Raw genomic sequence first — 17,241 nt, 5'->3', positions numbered from 1 at the left:
GCAAACTAAAAGATGAGGTTGGAGAGGTAGGCAACGGCCAAATCACGTAGGGGTAAAGACACTGTACTGCATTCTAAGACAATGAAAAAACACTGGAGAATTTTAAATAAAGGAGTGACATGATCTGACTTCTTTTTTTGTGTGTGTGGTATGTGGGCCTCTCACTGTTGTGGCCTCTCCTGTTGCGGAGCACAGGCTCCGGACGCGCAGGCTCAACGGCCATGGCTCACGGGCCCAGCCGCTCCGCGGCATGTGGGATCTTCCCGGACCGGGGCACGAACCCGTGTCCCCTGCTTCGGCAGGCGGACTCTCAACCACTGTGCCACCAGGGAAGCCCATGATCTCACTTTTTAAAAAAGATAATTTGCTGTGAATAAAATGGACTGTGTTAAGGCCAGAATGAGGGCAGAAAGTCTAATCGCAGTAGTCCAGCTAAAAGACTGTGGTTTCGATAGAGGTAATAATGGGAATGGTGATAAATAAAAGATTTATGAAATTTCTTGGTGGTAAAGTTGATAGGCTTATTCATTAGATGTGGGGGAATGGTAAAGAAAGAGGGATCAGAGATGACTTCTGGACTTTTTTTGGCTTGAACTAACTGCGTGCATGGGGATGCCTTTTATTGAGATAGGGAAGCCTGTGGTACATTTGCATATTGGGGTGTGGTTTGTGACAGAAATCACTAACTTTGTTTTTCTTTAAAGTATTTATTTGGCTGCACCAGGTCTTAGTTGCAGCATGCAGGATCTTCCTTGCGGCATGCGGGATCTTTTAGTTGAGGTATGTAGGATATTTAGTTGCGGCATGCAAACTCTTAGTTGCAGCACGTGGGATCTAGTTCCCTGACCAGAGATCGGACCAGGGCCCGCTGCATTGGGAGTGCAAAGTGTTAGTCACTGGACCACCAGGGAAGTCCCAGTAACTATTTTTGGTTAGGTTGACTTTAAAATGTCTATTAGGATAGCCAATAGATGCAGGCAACTAAATGTGAGTCTGCGGTTCAGATGAAATGTCAGGGATGGGGATATGAATTTGAGAGTCCATGGCTTGAAAACAGTATTTAATCTATTACCTAAAGATAGCTGTTGAAAGAAAAGATAATTGGGATACTTCAGAACTCTCCCCTGGGCCTCAAGAAGAGGTCCTGAATGAGAAGAACAGGAGTAAAGGAAACTGAATGGGAATACACATCAAGGAAGAAGCCAAGAGAAGCATTTCATATAGTATTTCATCAACTGTGCCAAATGAAGCCAAGAGGTCAATAAAGATCAGGACTGAGAAAGAGCCATAAGATTTGGCAAAAAGGAGGTTTCTGGTCACCGTGATGACTGGAATAGAAGGGATGCTTGAGGAAATAATAGGCAGCAAAAGATGATTACAATTCCCCCCAAATTTTGCTGTGAAAGAGAGTATAAAAACGGGGTAGTAGCTAGAGAAGAATATGAGGATAATGGAGATTTTTTCTTTTCCTTTTTTTTTTAAAGAATGGGGACATTAGAGTATATATGTATAAATTAGTGAGAATGGTTTAGTAAAAAGGGAAAATACTGGAAGGGGAAGAAAAAAGGGCCACTCCTTTGATAAGAACAGAGAAACATTAATTTTTTAAAAAATTTATTTATTTATTTATTTACTGGCCATGTTGGGTCTTCATTGCTGCCCATGGGCTTTCTTTAGTTGTGAGTGGGGCTACTCTTCGTTGGGGTGCACAGACTTCTCATTGCGGTGGCTTCTCTTGTTGCGAAGCATGGGCTCTAGGGGCGCAGGCTCAGTAGTTGTGGCACACGGGCTCAGCTGCTCCGTGGCATGTGGGATCTTCCCAGACCGGGGCTCGAACCCGTGTCCCCTGCATTGGCAGGCAGATTCTTAACCACTGCACCACCAGGGAAGCCCCAGGGAAACGTTAATTTTAACAGAAAGAATGAGTGTATAGGTACAGACTGCAGATATGGTAGATTTGGTGGAAGAAAATGGTGTTACCATTACATTCCTTCTATTTTCTCAATGAAATTAGAAACGAGATTATAGGTGAGGAGGGACAGGGATGCAGATTTGAAAATATGAAAGAAAATTAAATTAGTTGTTTAGCAGAAAGAAGAAATTCACCTACCAGGAAACTAGAATGATTGTTAGGCACTGGTAAATGCTCATTTGAGATTTGTGGTCAAGAATTTAAAATGACTGGACAGCTACATGTAAAAGAATGAAATTAGAACACTTCCTAACACTATACACAAAAATAAACTCAAAATGGATTAAAGACCTAAATGTAAGACTGGACCGTATAAAACTCTTAGAGGAAAACATAGGAAGAACACTCTTTGACATAAATCACAGCAAGATCCTTTTTGACCCACTTCCTAGAGAAATGGAAATAAAAACAAAAATAAACAAATGGGACCTAAGGAAACTTAAAAGCTTTTGCACAGCAAAAGAAATCATAAGCAAGACGAAAAGACAACCCTCAGAATGGGAAAAAATATTTGCAAACGAAGCAATTGACAAAGGATTAATGTCCAAAATATATAAACAGCTCATGCAGCTCAATATCAAAAAAACAAACAACCCAATCAAAAAATGGGTGGAAGACCTACATAGACATTTCTCCAAAGAAGACATACAGATGGCCAAGAGGCACATGAAAAGATGCTCAACATCACTAATTATTAGAGAAATGCAGATCAAAACTACAATGAAGTATCACTTCACACCGGTTAGAATGGGCATCATCAGAAAATCTACAAACAATAAATGCTGGAGAGGGTGTGGAGAAAAGGGAACCCTCCTGCACTGTTGGTGGGAATGTAAACTGATACAGCCACTATGGGGAACAGTATGGAGGTTCCTTAAAAAACTAAAAATAGAACTACCATATGACCCAGCAATCCCACTACTGGGCATATACCCAGAAAAAACCGTAATTCAAAAAGACACACGCACCCCAATGTTCATTGCAGCACTATTTACAATAGTCAGGTGATGGAAGCAACCTAAATGTCCATCAACAGATGAATGGATAAAGAAGATGTGGTACAGGCTTCCCTGGTGGCATAGTGGTTAAGAATCCGCCTGCCAATGCAGGGGACACAGGTTCAAGTCCTGGTCCAGGAAGATCGCACATGCCGCGGAGCAGCTAAGCCCATGTGCCACAGCTACTGAGCCTGTGCTCTAGAGCCTGCGAGCCACAACTATTGAAGCCCGTGTGCCTAGAGCCTGTGCTCTGCAACAAGAGAAGCCCGCGCACCACAACGAGAAGCCCGGGCACCACAACAAAGAGTAGCCTCTGCTCGCTGCAACTAGAGAAAGCCCGCGCACAGCAACGAAGACCCAATGCGGCCAAAAATAAATAAATTTATATATAAAAAAAAAAGATGTGGTATATATATACAATGGAATATTACTCAGCCATAAAAAGGAACGAAATTGCGTCATTTGTAGAGATATGGATGGAACTAGAGACTGTCATACAGAGTGAAGTAAGTCAGAAAGAGGAAAACAAATATGGTATATATTTGCATATATGTGGAATATATGTGCATATATTTCCACATATATGTGGAATCTGGGAAAATGGTACAGATGAACTGGTTTGCAAGGCAGAAATAGAGACACAGATGCAGGGAACAAACGTATGGCTACCAAGGGCGGAAAGTGTGGGGTGGGATGAACTGGGAGATTGGGATTGACATATATACACTAATATGTATAAAATAGATAACTAACAAGAACCTGCTGTATAGCACAGGGAACTCCACTTCGCTGTACAGTAGAAACCAATACAACATTGTAAAACAACTATACCCCCCCCCACAAAAAAAAGAATTTAAAATGAGACCGATGCACACAGTTGCATTTTTCTCCAGCTACATTTAAACTATCAATACTTGGATGCAGGTACAGAGTGTGAGCAGAGAGCTGGATTTAAGCAGGGTTGAGGTTCTGCCAGGTGAATACAGTATAGTGGATCATGTAGGGAGTAGAAAGTAAGATATGAGCCAGGTGCTTAGTCAGTTAATGAGTGACAGGGAGTGACTAAAAAGTCTGAGGTGAGAACACTAAGGAGGTTGAAGAGGCAGAAAAAAAAAAATTGGAAGACATGAATCCGAAAGAAGCTTTTTGAAGGAGGATGGGGAATATGGTTTGGAAGTAGCAATGGTAGGAAAGGATAACAGCCTTGTCTTTAGGCCCAACCTGTGGCTTCCTCATTTCTCATATCCCTACCTGAGAGTGAAAGTCTGCAACAATCTTTGAAGCTAATTTTCAGTATAAGAAGAAACCTCTTTCTTATAGGCATAAGGATTTATAAGAGTACAAACTAGATTCAGAGACAAGTTTAGGAAATGAGTATTAAAATATCCTCAAAGGTCAATACTTTTTTTAACTACTCAAATCCCAACTAACCCTAGCTCAGGTCCTTCTTTGGCTAGTTGAGAATAAAATGTACTATTTTACCGGTATATACTTGGCATAGCTAGAGCCTTCCCTTTAGGAAGCAGTAGTTTTAATCTAAGTACCTAGTTCCTTTCCCAGCTCATATTTGGCTACTTTGCTAGCCTACTTCTTTGTTGTGGTGGTTCCCACTTTGAAAAGCTTTACACAACCAGCTCCTTGCTTTTTAACCATTCCCTGTCTCCTACCTAGACACGTAGATTCCATTTTTCAATGTACTATTTGAGCCCAGAGCACTTCTGTCAACCTTGGAAGGCACCAGTTGATGTAACAAATAGGGCAATTCCAAACGTACAGTCTGCTTTACAGACGTTTGCTTCTAACTTGTCACCTGGAACTCTGAAATATATTTTTCTCAAACAAATTACAAGTGATGGTTAAGTTTCCCAGCTAGCCTTATGAATGCCACGTCTCCTTAAGTGAGCTGAGCTGCAATAGTAGGTTACTCTGGATGCCTGTGTTTAAAAAAAAAAAAAAATTTCTTCTTTCTTGGTATAGATCCTAGTCAAAATGTCTAAATGAATGAAATTTATTTCTGGACTCTCCCTTACCTCCCTTTCTGTACTCTCGCGCATCTTCTAATGCCTTAAGCTCCAAATGCTATACTTCCCTACTTTCAGCCTATTCTGCACACCTCTTGCCCCCAAGTACTTCTAGGCTTCAGAATCAGAACCACTTCCCACTTCCCCCAAATTCCCAGTTTTTCAATTTATAGTGAAGCTTCCCTTAACTTAGAAAGAACATAATGTCTTTACTAATCAGTACACATCACTATCATCTAAATGAGTGAGTATGTTAACCTAAATAAGCCCTGGGAGAAATTTCGGCTGAAGTATCAAAAGTAAAGTGAAATATTTAGGAAATGTTAGGAAAAGCACTCTGTCTGCCGATTGCAGGGAAATTATGAATTGGTCATGCAGTTCCTTTACTTTTGAACACAAACTTAGTTGCTTAATATTTTTCCTCAGGGGTTTCATGGAAAGCAACAATGGAAATTCAGCCTAAATGGAGAAACATAGAAACCACAGAAGCATCACATAAAGGTACACACAATGGGGTAATTTTCCTCAGACTTAACATATCAACTCAATCTTCCTACAACTAAGTTATTTTTACAAACTTGAACTAGATCAATACACATACCTTCTCTTCGCTCTTTTAATTTCTTCCGGAAAACCTCAGCCCGGATCTCCTCAAAGGAGAACTCCCCCACTCCTGCATAAATCTTCTCCTTACAATACATCATTTTCTCTTTCTTCTCCTCAGACTCTTGCTGAAGGCTCTGAACTCTTTGCAGGAGATCTCCTTCTTCCTTTCCAGGCTTTCTTGTGCTTAGAATGTGGTTTATACTGGGTTCAATTTTACATGGTGTCCTAAAAGAAGCAAGATAATTATTATTCACCATACAGATCAAATGAGTTATTTCTTACGTTTTGACAGAACACAGGGACAATGTCAGTAGTGAGGCTATATGTGAGCGATTCCAAAAAAACAAAAACAAAAAAGACTGAGAAAACAGGCTAAAAATAATTTACATGGTCCATCAACAATTATGTTCTGAGTACTACTATGATGAAGAAAGAAATTAGGTGTAAGTTAGGTTCATCATATAGCTTTTATTAGTTATAGGTAAAAATAAATCTGAATACCATATCTTTTTTTTAAAGGAGGTAATATTTTTATTAAAAAAATTGTTTTTATTGAAGTATAGTTGATTTGTGTTCATTTCAGATGTACAGCAAAGTGATTCACTTATACATATATATATATATATATATATACTTATAGATATATTCTTTTTCAGATTCTTTTCCCTTATAGGTTATTACAAAATATTGAGTATAGTTCCCTGTGCTATACAGTAGGTCCTTGTTGGTTATCTATTTTACATATAGTAGTGTGTATATGTTAATCCCAACCTCCTAACTTATCTCTCCCCTCATCTTTCCCCTTTGGTAACCATAAGTTTATTTTCTATGTCTGTGGAAATATCTAAATCAAAGCCAGTGTATGAAATGAAGTTAACTTATGCAATACAGCCCATTTTCCATTGTTTAGCACCCCAAAGAATTAGAGTTAGGAATATAGCATTTAGGGAACTGATGATGTGAAATTCAATGTTCTCAGCTGAGGGGGAAGAATGAGAGTGGTAATATAGGTTTGAAAAGAATGAAGCATAAAGTACCTCAGTCGGGATAGGGCAGATGTTCTCAATCTGGACAATGGATCAGAAACACTTATGTATCTTTTATTTTCTTATGTACCTTTTTACAACTAAAGATACCTGGTCTTCACCTCAGATACACTGGATCAGAACCTTGAATGGCCCAAGCATCTACATGCTTAAAAGCCTTCCTCAACTGATAAAAGACTCTATGAAAATCCCACACAAACATCATACCTAGCATATACGAAGGGTTATAGCTTAGTTATGAGGAAACTCTTGCCATGGGGTGCAAAATACGACCTAATATTAGAACTCCACAATGTTACATATTAGACTGAATCTCAGACTGCCTGTTTATTTAATCATCATCTATCATATTTTTTCTTTTAAACAGAAATGCCAAGGGTTAGGAAGAAAAAGACATCCAGAAAGAAAAAGCAGGTTACGAGGAAAAACTGCCATAATTTCTCATTACTGTCAATAACAAAGGTAGAACACCTCATTTAAATCACAGTGACTGTCTTTGACTACAGCAATGTAAATATAAACCTATTGAGTTTATTCCTTAATAATACCAACAAATAGTCTTTTAGCCCTAACATACTCAAAAAAATATAGATGTAAAGGAAATAAAACTTTGGTTTACCTTCATCCCCACAAAGAAGAAAATGCCTTTGGGAACTAGGATAGGTGCCCCTGCCCACTCTTCATAATTCCCACCTCAAAATATCTGGAAACCAAACTCACATAACTGGCTGTTGTGCAGTCTCTTCCACATATGGAGTAAAACTGGGAAGCACAGGGGGTACAGCTGTCATAGAAGCTGCATTGCCACGAGGCTGGCGATGAAGAAGAAAACTAAAATTACCATGGTTTTACATTCTGACACAACATATGTCGACCATGCCTAATTATTCAAGAGGAATTAAGAGAGATGCTAAAAATACTCATCTACTCTAACTCTGAAGTCTTTGTTATGTCAGCAAATAAACTGGATCTAAGAGTCCTTACCCTGTATTCCAAAGGCCTGCCTGTGTTCCAAGGGCCAGCTTGCAGCTCATTCTCTTTGGCCCTGGACACAGGAGGTGCTATCCATGGCTGCCCTGTAGGCCTAGATGACTCCGCTCTAGAAGGTTCATCAGCATTTTCATCAAAAACAGTAATTCTAGAATTACTTTGCATCTGTTGAAGAACTGGATTTTGGAGTCCTCTGTTGTGCCTTGGAGCTAAGAGAAAAATATTAAAACTCCATGTAAAATCTTTAATTATCAATTTAGATGCCCAAGAAGGTATACCTAATCCTTTCCCAAATCAAGGAGATTACGTCTACTACCACACAATCATAGAGTTTTTTAAATAATAATTTTAAAAACCTTAATGGATCAAATTAGTAATTTTTAAGTCCATTCTGTATGTTACTTATACCCTACCTCTTTTCCCTCACCTGTAATCTTTTATGCATAGATATCCAAGAAACAAATTCTACATCTTCCTTCAGTCATCATTCTAACATTGCCTAATTTTACCAGACTAACCTAATCTTAATCTTCATTTTTCAGTTTAAAACTTTCCCTCAATGGAAATCAGCTGAAATGTACTGAATCTAGAAAAAACAAATTAGCCCACTTATTAGTGGTATTCTCTTTAGTGGGGCTGCTTATTAGAATCAAGCTTCATCATGATCTGGATGAAATATTCTTTAAGACTATATTCCTTATACCCTAATTCTCAGATCTCCAAGGAACATTCTGAGTATTAATTTTTATTTATTTTTGGCAGCGTTGGGTCTTTGTTGCTGCACACGGACTTCTCATTGCAGTGGCTTCTCTTATTGGGGAGCACGGGCTCCAGGGCGCACAGGCTTCAATGGTTGTGGCGCACAGGCTCTAGAGCGCAGGCTCAGTAGTTGTGGTGCATGGGCTTAGCTACTCTGTGGCATGTGGGATCTTCCCAGACCAGGGCTCAAACCCATGTCCCCTGCATTGGCAGGCAGATTCTTAACCACTGTGCCACCAGGGAAGTCCCCATTCTGAGTATTAAAAGTTGATATCAGGAAAGGGATAAGAGATCTTTTAAAAATCTGGTCTACATGTCTAACTGCTATAAATTTGGTTAATAATTATTTATCTTTGTACCTTCCACTCAATTTTGCTGTAAACCTAAATTTCCCTAAAAAATAGTGAATTTTTAAAAAAGCTATTACTGATCATCTTTAGGTATACAAAGACAGCCCAATTTCTGACCCCTCAAAAGCTGAAGACCAAGTTAAAACATTCTTTGAGGATTTGGTACATGTAAGCTTTACTTTGATAATACTTGCTATATTATTGCATATATTCTTTCAACTAACAACTAAAACTGAGAAACTCTAGATGCTCCCTTTATATTAGGTTAGGTTTTTTTCTCTCTCTCTCTTTTTCTTTTGCATTATAAGGGCCTCAGAATGGGTTTTTCTTAATTAAGAGACAAAATGCTGACATGTTTTAGTGTTACTGCACACTGTGATCTCAGTTCTCCTTAGACTTTTCTTTTTTGCCACCTAGTACTCAGAACAGAAGGACAATGTCCACATATATATTTATACATGTTCTCCTTACATAATTTGCCTACCACCTGAGACGAAGAGCTTCCCATAACAACACTTAACAAACTTACCCTTGAGAGCACCTCCTACACGGCTGATTGGAGCTCTTGCTGTCTTCTTCCCTTTGCTTTTTAGTTCAGCCAATGTGCTTCGTTGTGGTTCAGAAGATCCAAAAACTTCCTCCTCCTCTTCTTTCTCAAGTGCCAACAGAGTTTGCCGAGACACTCGAGCTTGGAATTGTCTGAAGTAAGAGAATGGACAATTAACATTTGGTGGGATGAACACTACTCACCAGATTCAAATTTCTTAATTTGTTAAATAAACAAGAGCGAAAAGTGGGATAAGGGAAGAAATATATACAAATAGCCAAAAGAAAGTGTTTAATCTCTCAGGAATAAAGAAAGCCACCTTGAAATCAGAAAAGGTTTTGGCTAGAATGATTTAGCTCCCCCTCTGTATGTCCAAACTTGACCAATTAAAAATACTCTGAAGAGCACGAGTAAGTTGATCTCAGGATCAGATCAGGATGTCTAAGATTAAGATCATAGAATTTATTAAGATGAGACTTTCCCACCAACTTTTTAAACTCACGAAATAGTTGAAAGAGTAAATGAGCACCGATATACCCTTTACCTAGATTCACTAATTGTTAACATCTTGCCACGTCTATTTTTATCGCTGCATGTCTTTCTCTCTCTACATAGAATCCCCACCCTACCCCCTACCCCACCATTTTTCCTGAATCAGATGAAATGAAGTTGCATCCAACAGGACATTTTACTTTAGTAAAGCTGGCAGAAGTTTGAAGTCTAAACTTCCTGTGCTGCTGCCCAAGTTTCAAGCATTATCAAAAGGGTGAAAAAACTGAATAAACTGCGAACGCTGGCCAAGATGGAACAAGCTCATGATAGCTTCTCTCTCTCTCACTGATTAGAATTAAAAACGTTAGACAAAATACAAAAAAGCAACTGAGATCTCTGAAATGTAAACAAAAGCAAGTGGACTGTGGAGAGGAGTCAAACTTGAAGAAACAACCCACACAGGGCTGCTTCCTGGTTTCTTTTTTTTTTCCCCTTCATCTCTTTTCCTCACTTTGAATTGTTACACTGGTGGTGTGGAAAGCTAAAACTCCTAGAGAAACCTCATCTTTCTGGCCAGAGGACTGGGAAAACAGGACTCTGAGGGCCAATGAGTATGGGAGAAACATTGGAGAGGATGAGCTGAAGAAAGGGATCTCCTAATTCTATACATAAATTGGCACAAGCTCTGGACTCACCCCTGAGCTATGCATACACAGGGCAGACCCAAAGCAGCAGAGAAAAGGCTTTGAGAATTGAACTATAGTATAAACCACTGCCCAAGTCCTAGACTAACCCCAGAGCAACAGACACATGGGATAGACCCAAAGGTCTTTGGAAAATTGAACTGACACTGGAACCAATACCCACATAAGATGAAAAAGAAATTATGATATCTGAAGGTTAGTTACCTAGTAAGACAAAAACATCAACATTCTCCAGAGAACATCAACCAACAGGACCTAGAGTCGAATAATTCAGGATATCATCCAAAATTAAGTCACACACGAAGAACTGGGAAAATGTGACAGATTCTCAAAGGAAAAAAAAAATCAACATATACAAACATCAAATGACCCAAGTGTTAGAGTTTTCAGACAGAGATTTTAAAGCAGCTATTATAATGATGCTCCATAAGATAAAGGTAAAAACATTTGAAATGAGTGGAAAGATAGTTCTCAGCAGACACACAGAAAGTATGAAAAAGAATCAAATGGAAATTTTAGACCTGAAAAACACAGTATCCGAAATAAAAAATTTACTGTATATACTCATTATCAGAATGGAGAAGACTGAGAAAAGAGTAAATGAACCTGAAAACAAATAAATAAAAATTGGCCACCCTAAAGAACAGAAAGAATAAAGGTTAAATTTTTTTTTTAATGAACAGAGCTTCAGGGACCTGTGGGACAATATCAGAAAGTCTAACATATGCGTAACTGAAGTCCCAGAAGAAAAGGTATAGACACGTTTTGCTTTTGTTTTTTTTTGTGGTACGCGGGCCTCTCACTGTTGTGACCTCTCCCATTGCGGAGCACAGGCTATGGACGCGCAGGCTCAGCGGCCATGGCTCACGGGCCCAGCCGCTCCGCGGCATGTGGGATCCTCCCGGACCAGGGCACAAACCTGTGTCCCCTGCATCGGCAGGCGGACTCTCAACCACTGCGCCACCAGGGAAGCCCTAGACACATATTTTTAAAATAATGGCTGAAAACTTTTCAAATTTTGTGAAAGGCATGCATTTACAAATTCAAAAAGTGCAGTAATCCCCAAATGGATTAAACATAAAGGTAATCACACCTAGACACATCATGATCAAACTGCTGAAAAGCAATGTTGAAGAAAGAAACCTTAAATATACCCAGAGAAAATCAACACACTACAAAAAATGGGGAAGAACCATTCAAATGACTACAGGTTTCCCATCAGAAGTCATGGAGTCCAGAAGACAGAAACATGTTAAAAGAACTGTTACCCAGAATTCTACATCCAGTGAAAATATCCTTCAGGAATGAAGATGAATAAAGACATTCTCAGATGAAAACAAAACTAAGATAATTTTTAGGCAAAAGACTCACTCTAAATGAATGGCTAAAAAAACCCCTCACTGGGCTGAAAGGAAATGATACCAGAGGAGAACCTGGAATTTCAGGAATAAAGAAAGAACAAAAATGGTAAATATAAAAGATTATTCTTCTCCTAAGTTCTTTAAAATATGTATGGCTGATGAAAGCAAAAATTATAACATTGTCTGATGGGGTTTTCTTCTTTTTTTAAAAAATTTATTTATTTTATTTATTTATTTTTGGCTGTGTTGGGTCTTTGTTGCTGCGCATGGGCTTTCTCTACTTGCAGTGAGCGGGGACTACTCTTCCTTGCGGTGTGCAGGCTTCTCATTGCGGTGGCTTCTCTTGCGGTGGAGCACAGGCTCTAGGTGCGCGGGCTTCAGCAGCTGCGGCACGTGGGCTCAGTAGTTGCGGCTCACGGGCTCTAGAGTGCAGGCTCTACAGAGCAGGCTCAGCAGCTGTGGCTCACAGGCTTAGCTGCTCCGGGGCATGTGGGACCTTCGTGGACCAGGGATCGAACCCGTGTCCCCTGCATTGGCAGGCAGATTCTTAACCACTGCGCCACCATGGAAGTCCCGGATGGGGTTTTTAATGTATGTAAATATAATACATACAACCAGTATATCAAAAAAGTCGGGAAGATAAAGAACCCATATGGTTATAAAGCTTTTATATTTTACTTGAAGTGGTAAAATATTAACTCTAAGGAGACTGTGAAAGGTTAGATATATGTATAATATACCCTAGAGCAACCACTAAAAAAGTAACAGACAAAAAGCCAATAAAATAAATTTAAATGAAATTAAAAAAAAATTCAAATAATCCAAAAGAAGACAGGAGGAAAGGGGCAACAGACGAACAAAAGACAGAGAACAAACTGAAAACAAATAACAGATCTAAATCCCCCAAAATTGATAATTCCATTAAAATGTTCTAAGTATACCACATAAAAGATACTGCAAGAACTGAGAAAAACACAACACCCAACTCTTTAGCGTGTAAGAACCACTTTAAATATAAAGACATTGACAGGTTAAAAGCAAAAGGAGCAACCTGATTAAAAAATGGGCAGAAGACCTTAAAAGGCTTTTTTCCAAAGAGGAAACGCAGATGGCCAGAAGGCACATGAAAAGATGCTTAACATCACTAATCATCAGGGAAATGAAAATCAAAACCACAATGAGGTATCACCTCACACCTGTCAGAATGGCTATCATCAAAAAGAACACAAATCACAAATGTTACCAAGGATGTGGAGAAAAGGGAACCCTTGTACACTGTTGTAGGAATGTAAATTGCTGCGGCCATTATGGAAAAGAGCTCCATGGAGGTTTCTCAAAAAACTAAAAACAGAACTACCATATGACTCAGCAATTCCAATCCTGGGTATATATCCAAAAAAAACCAAAAACACTAATTTGCAAAGATAAATGCACTCCAGCGTTCAGAATAGTGTTATTTTCAATTGCCAAGATACGGAAGCAACCTAAGTGTCCACCAACAGATGAATGGATAAACAAGATGTGGTATACATATACAGTGGAATACTACTCAGTCATAAAAAAGAATGAAATCTTGTCATTTGCAACAACATGGATGAACTTGGAGGGGATTATGCAAAGTGAAATAAGTCAGAGGCAGAGACAAATACTGTATGATATCACTTATATGTGGCATCTAAGAAATACAACAAACTAGTGAGTAAAATAAAAAAGAAACAGACTCAAAGATATAGAGAACTAGTGGTTACCAGTGGGGAGAGGGAAGGGGGAGGGGCAACATAGGGGTAGGGAATTGGAAGGTACAAACTATTAGGTATAAAATAACCTACAAGGACATATTATACAACACAGGGAATACAGCCAATATTTTATAATAACTATAAATGGAGTATAACCTTTAAAAATTGTGGATCACTATATTGTACGCCTGTAACTTTTACAATACTGTACATCAACTATACTTCAACAAAAAAAAGAACTCCCTTTGTTAAAAAGAAAAAAGTAAAAGGGAATCCACACAAAAACCTGTAATGTGAATGTTTACAGCAGCATTATTTCATAATTGCCAAAAAATAAAAACCTAAATGCCCAATAACTGAAGAATGGATCAACAAAATGTGGTATGTCCATAGAATGACATATTATTCAACAATAAAACGGAATGAAATACTGATATATGCCACACTATGTTCATCTATGATGAACCCTGAAAACATGCTAAGTGAAAGAAGCCAGTCACAAAAGACCACATAATGTAGGATTCCATTTACATGCAATGTCCAGAAGAGGCAAATGCAGAGAGAGAAAGCAGATTAGTGGTTGCCTGGAACTGGGGTGAGTGGGAATGGGGAGTGACTGCTAATAAGTATGGAATTCATTTTGGGGTGTTAAAAATGTTGTAAAATTAGATTGTGGCAATGGCTGCACAACTCTAAAACTGTTAAAAAAAAAAAAGTAAAGAAAGGAAAAACATGTACCATGCAAACTAAAGAAAGTTGGACTGCCTATATCAATATCAGATTAAGCTGACTTCAGAACGAGTATGATCAGGGATAAAGATGAACATTATATAATGATAAAGGGATCAATTCTAAATGTGTATAAACCTAACAACAGAACTTCAAAATACATGTAGCAAGACTGATATGAGCTCAAAGAAGAAACATAAATTCACAATAAAAGAGGGAATTCCCTGGTAGTCCAGTGGTTAGGATTCTGCACTCTCATTGGTGAGGGCCCAGGTTCAATCCCTGGTCGGGGAACTAAGATCTCACAAGCCACGCGTCAAGAAAAACGAACAAACAACCAAACAAACAAAACACAATAAAAGAAACTTCGAAATTCCTCTCTCAGTAACTGATAGAGCAAGTAGACAGAAAATCAGCAAGGATACAGAAGACTAGAACAGATTACCAATCAACTTAACCTAAATGACATTTACAGAACATTTTACTCCAAAACAGCAGAAAAGACATATTTTTCAGGTATACACAAAACATTCACCATGATAGACCATATTCTGGGCCATAAAATGAACCTTAATAAATTCAAAAGAATTGAAATCATACAAATTATGTTCTCTGATCATAATGGAATTAAACTAGAAATCAGTTAACAGGGAGATATCTGAAAAATCTCCGAACATGTCCTAATTAAACAATACACTTCTATATAACCCATGGATCAAAAGGAAGACATAAAGAAAATTAAAAAATATTTTGAACTGAATGAAAATGAAAATATCATATCAAAATTTGTGGGATACGGCTAAAGCAGTGCTTAGACAGACATTTTTTATATTAGAAAAGAAAATTCTAGAAATCAGTGCTCTAAGTGTCACCTTAAATTAGAAAAAGAAGGGCAAGTTAAACCCAAAGCAAGCACAGAGAAGGAAATAATAAAGAGCAGAAATTAATAAAATTAAGAGCAGAATATCAATTATGAGAAAAATCAATGGAACCAAAAGCTGATTCCCTAAAAAGATCAAGAGAAATCAATAAACTTCTACCCAGACTGACAGGAAAAAGAGAAGACCAATATCAGGACTATCAATATGAAAAACAAAAGAAGGGGGGTTACTACATAACCTACAGACATTAAAAGGATAATAAAGGAATACTATGAACAATTCTATGTCCATAAACTCATCACTTGGATGAAATGGACCAATTCCTTGAAAGACAAAAACTACCAAAGCCCACTAAGAGAAATCAAAGATCTAAATAAATGGAGAAATATACCTTGTTCATGCACAATATTCATCAAAATCCCAGGAAGCTGATTCTAGAATTTATACACAGAGTCAAAGGAACTAGAAGACTTAAAAAGAACAGTTAGAAGACTCATATTACCTGATTTCCAGACTTACTATAAAACTTCAGCAGTCTAGATAGTGTGATATATACCAATGATAGACACAGAGATCAACAGAACAAAACAGAGTAACAGAGATAAACCTATACAAATATGATCACTTGCTTTTTGACAAAGATGCAAGTAATTCAATGGAGAAAGTCTTTTCAACAAGTGGCACAGGAATAAATGGAGGCTCATATGCAAAATAAAAAAAAAAACAGCCTTGATACCTTCTACAAAAATTAACTCAAAATGGATCACAGATTTAAATGTAAAAAGTAAACTATAAAACTTTAGGATAAAAACATAGGCGTGACCTCTGTGACCTTCAGCTAGATGGAATTCTTAGATATACCAAAAGCACGATCCATACAAGAAATAATTGTAAGTTAAACTTCTTCAAAATTAAAAACTTTGGTCTATAAAAAACACTCCCAGACTCAAGCTAGGAGAAAAGACCTACAAATCACTCATCTGACAAAAGGCTTGTATTCAGCATATATAAAGAACTCTTACAACTCAAATGCATTGTGCTAAATGAAAGCAGCCAGAATCAAGACTATATACTGTATGATTCCATTTATATGACATTATGGAAAAGGCAAAACTATGGGGCTGGAGAACACATCAGTGGTTGCTAGAGATTGGGATTGTGAGTAGGTGTTGACAACAAAGGGATAACGTGAGGGAATTCTATGGAGTGATGAAATTATTCTATATCTTGATTATGGTAATGGTTACATGTCTCTACTCACTTGTGAAAATGTATAGAACTGTACACCAGAGTACATTTTACAGAATGTTAAATGGAAAATATTTAAATATGTCTTTTAAAAAACTGAATAGTAATGAAGTTAACTTGCCAATCCATAGAGAGCACTTTATTCAGATGCAAAACGACTGTTATTAGTTTTAACCAGTTAAGACAAGCTCCAGAGAAGCAGTTTACCGGTGCTGGGACTGCAGTCTTTCCAGTGGTTCAGCCTTCTGTTGAATCCCTTCCTGAAATATCACATCTGCTCTCTTAAAGTTTTCTCTAGCTTCATATTCTTCAGCCCATGAGATATAGAATTGAGCAAGTGAAATGCCAATTCCTTGGTTATGTAAATAACTGTACATATCCAAAGGTTCATTGCATAAATGCCCCTGTAACAAATGAAAAGCATTAGCAGTTAACCAATTTCTCTTCACTTACTGAGTGTCTGTTATGTGCCAAACAATCACTGGAGATACTATATGTAGTTTCTGCACTGAAAAAAATATATCTATTATAATACAATGTTATAAGGAATATATTGGGAGGACCTAAAACATAGACAAAAGAGATTAATTTGTAAGAAAAAGAGATAGGGAGGAAAGACTTTAAGAAGGTATGACATTTGAGTGTGGCACTTAAGGAAGAATAGACTTACATAAGGTAGACAATGGAAAACGAAGGGCATTCTAGGCAGAGAAAATAGCATAAGCAAAGACACTGAAGACTAGAAATTTGTAGGGGTGTAGGCAAGACAGGAGTTTGGGAAAAAAAGGTCTGAACAGT

General features: G+C 37.9%; 1 protein-coding gene across 1 annotated transcript in view; it reads right to left on the bottom strand.

Moving 5' to 3' along the window:
• Positions 1 to 17,241, bottom strand: part of BUB1B (BUB1 mitotic checkpoint serine/threonine kinase B) — a 57,909-nt gene that overhangs the window by 26,685 nt on the left and 13,983 nt on the right. Inside the window, exons 5-9 of the mRNA XM_079914100.1 lie at positions 16,651 to 16,847; positions 9,272 to 9,441; positions 7,628 to 7,842; positions 7,364 to 7,455; positions 5,593 to 5,822 (exon numbers count right to left, since the gene is read on the bottom strand). Of these exons, the coding sequence (XP_079770226.1) occupies positions 5,593 to 5,822; positions 7,364 to 7,455; positions 7,628 to 7,842; positions 9,272 to 9,441; positions 16,651 to 16,847 (904 nt within the window). The remainder of the gene's footprint in view (positions 1 to 5,592; positions 5,823 to 7,363; positions 7,456 to 7,627; positions 7,843 to 9,271; positions 9,442 to 16,650; positions 16,848 to 17,241) is intronic.

The sequence above is a fragment of the Stenella coeruleoalba genome, assembly GCF_951394435.1.
Source record: "Stenella coeruleoalba genome assembly, chromosome: 2".
NCBI classification, from domain to species: domain Eukaryota; kingdom Metazoa; phylum Chordata; class Mammalia; order Artiodactyla; family Delphinidae; genus Stenella; species Stenella coeruleoalba.
The sequence above is the reverse complement of the archived record's forward strand: the minus strand, read 5'-3'. Positions and strand labels throughout refer to the sequence as shown.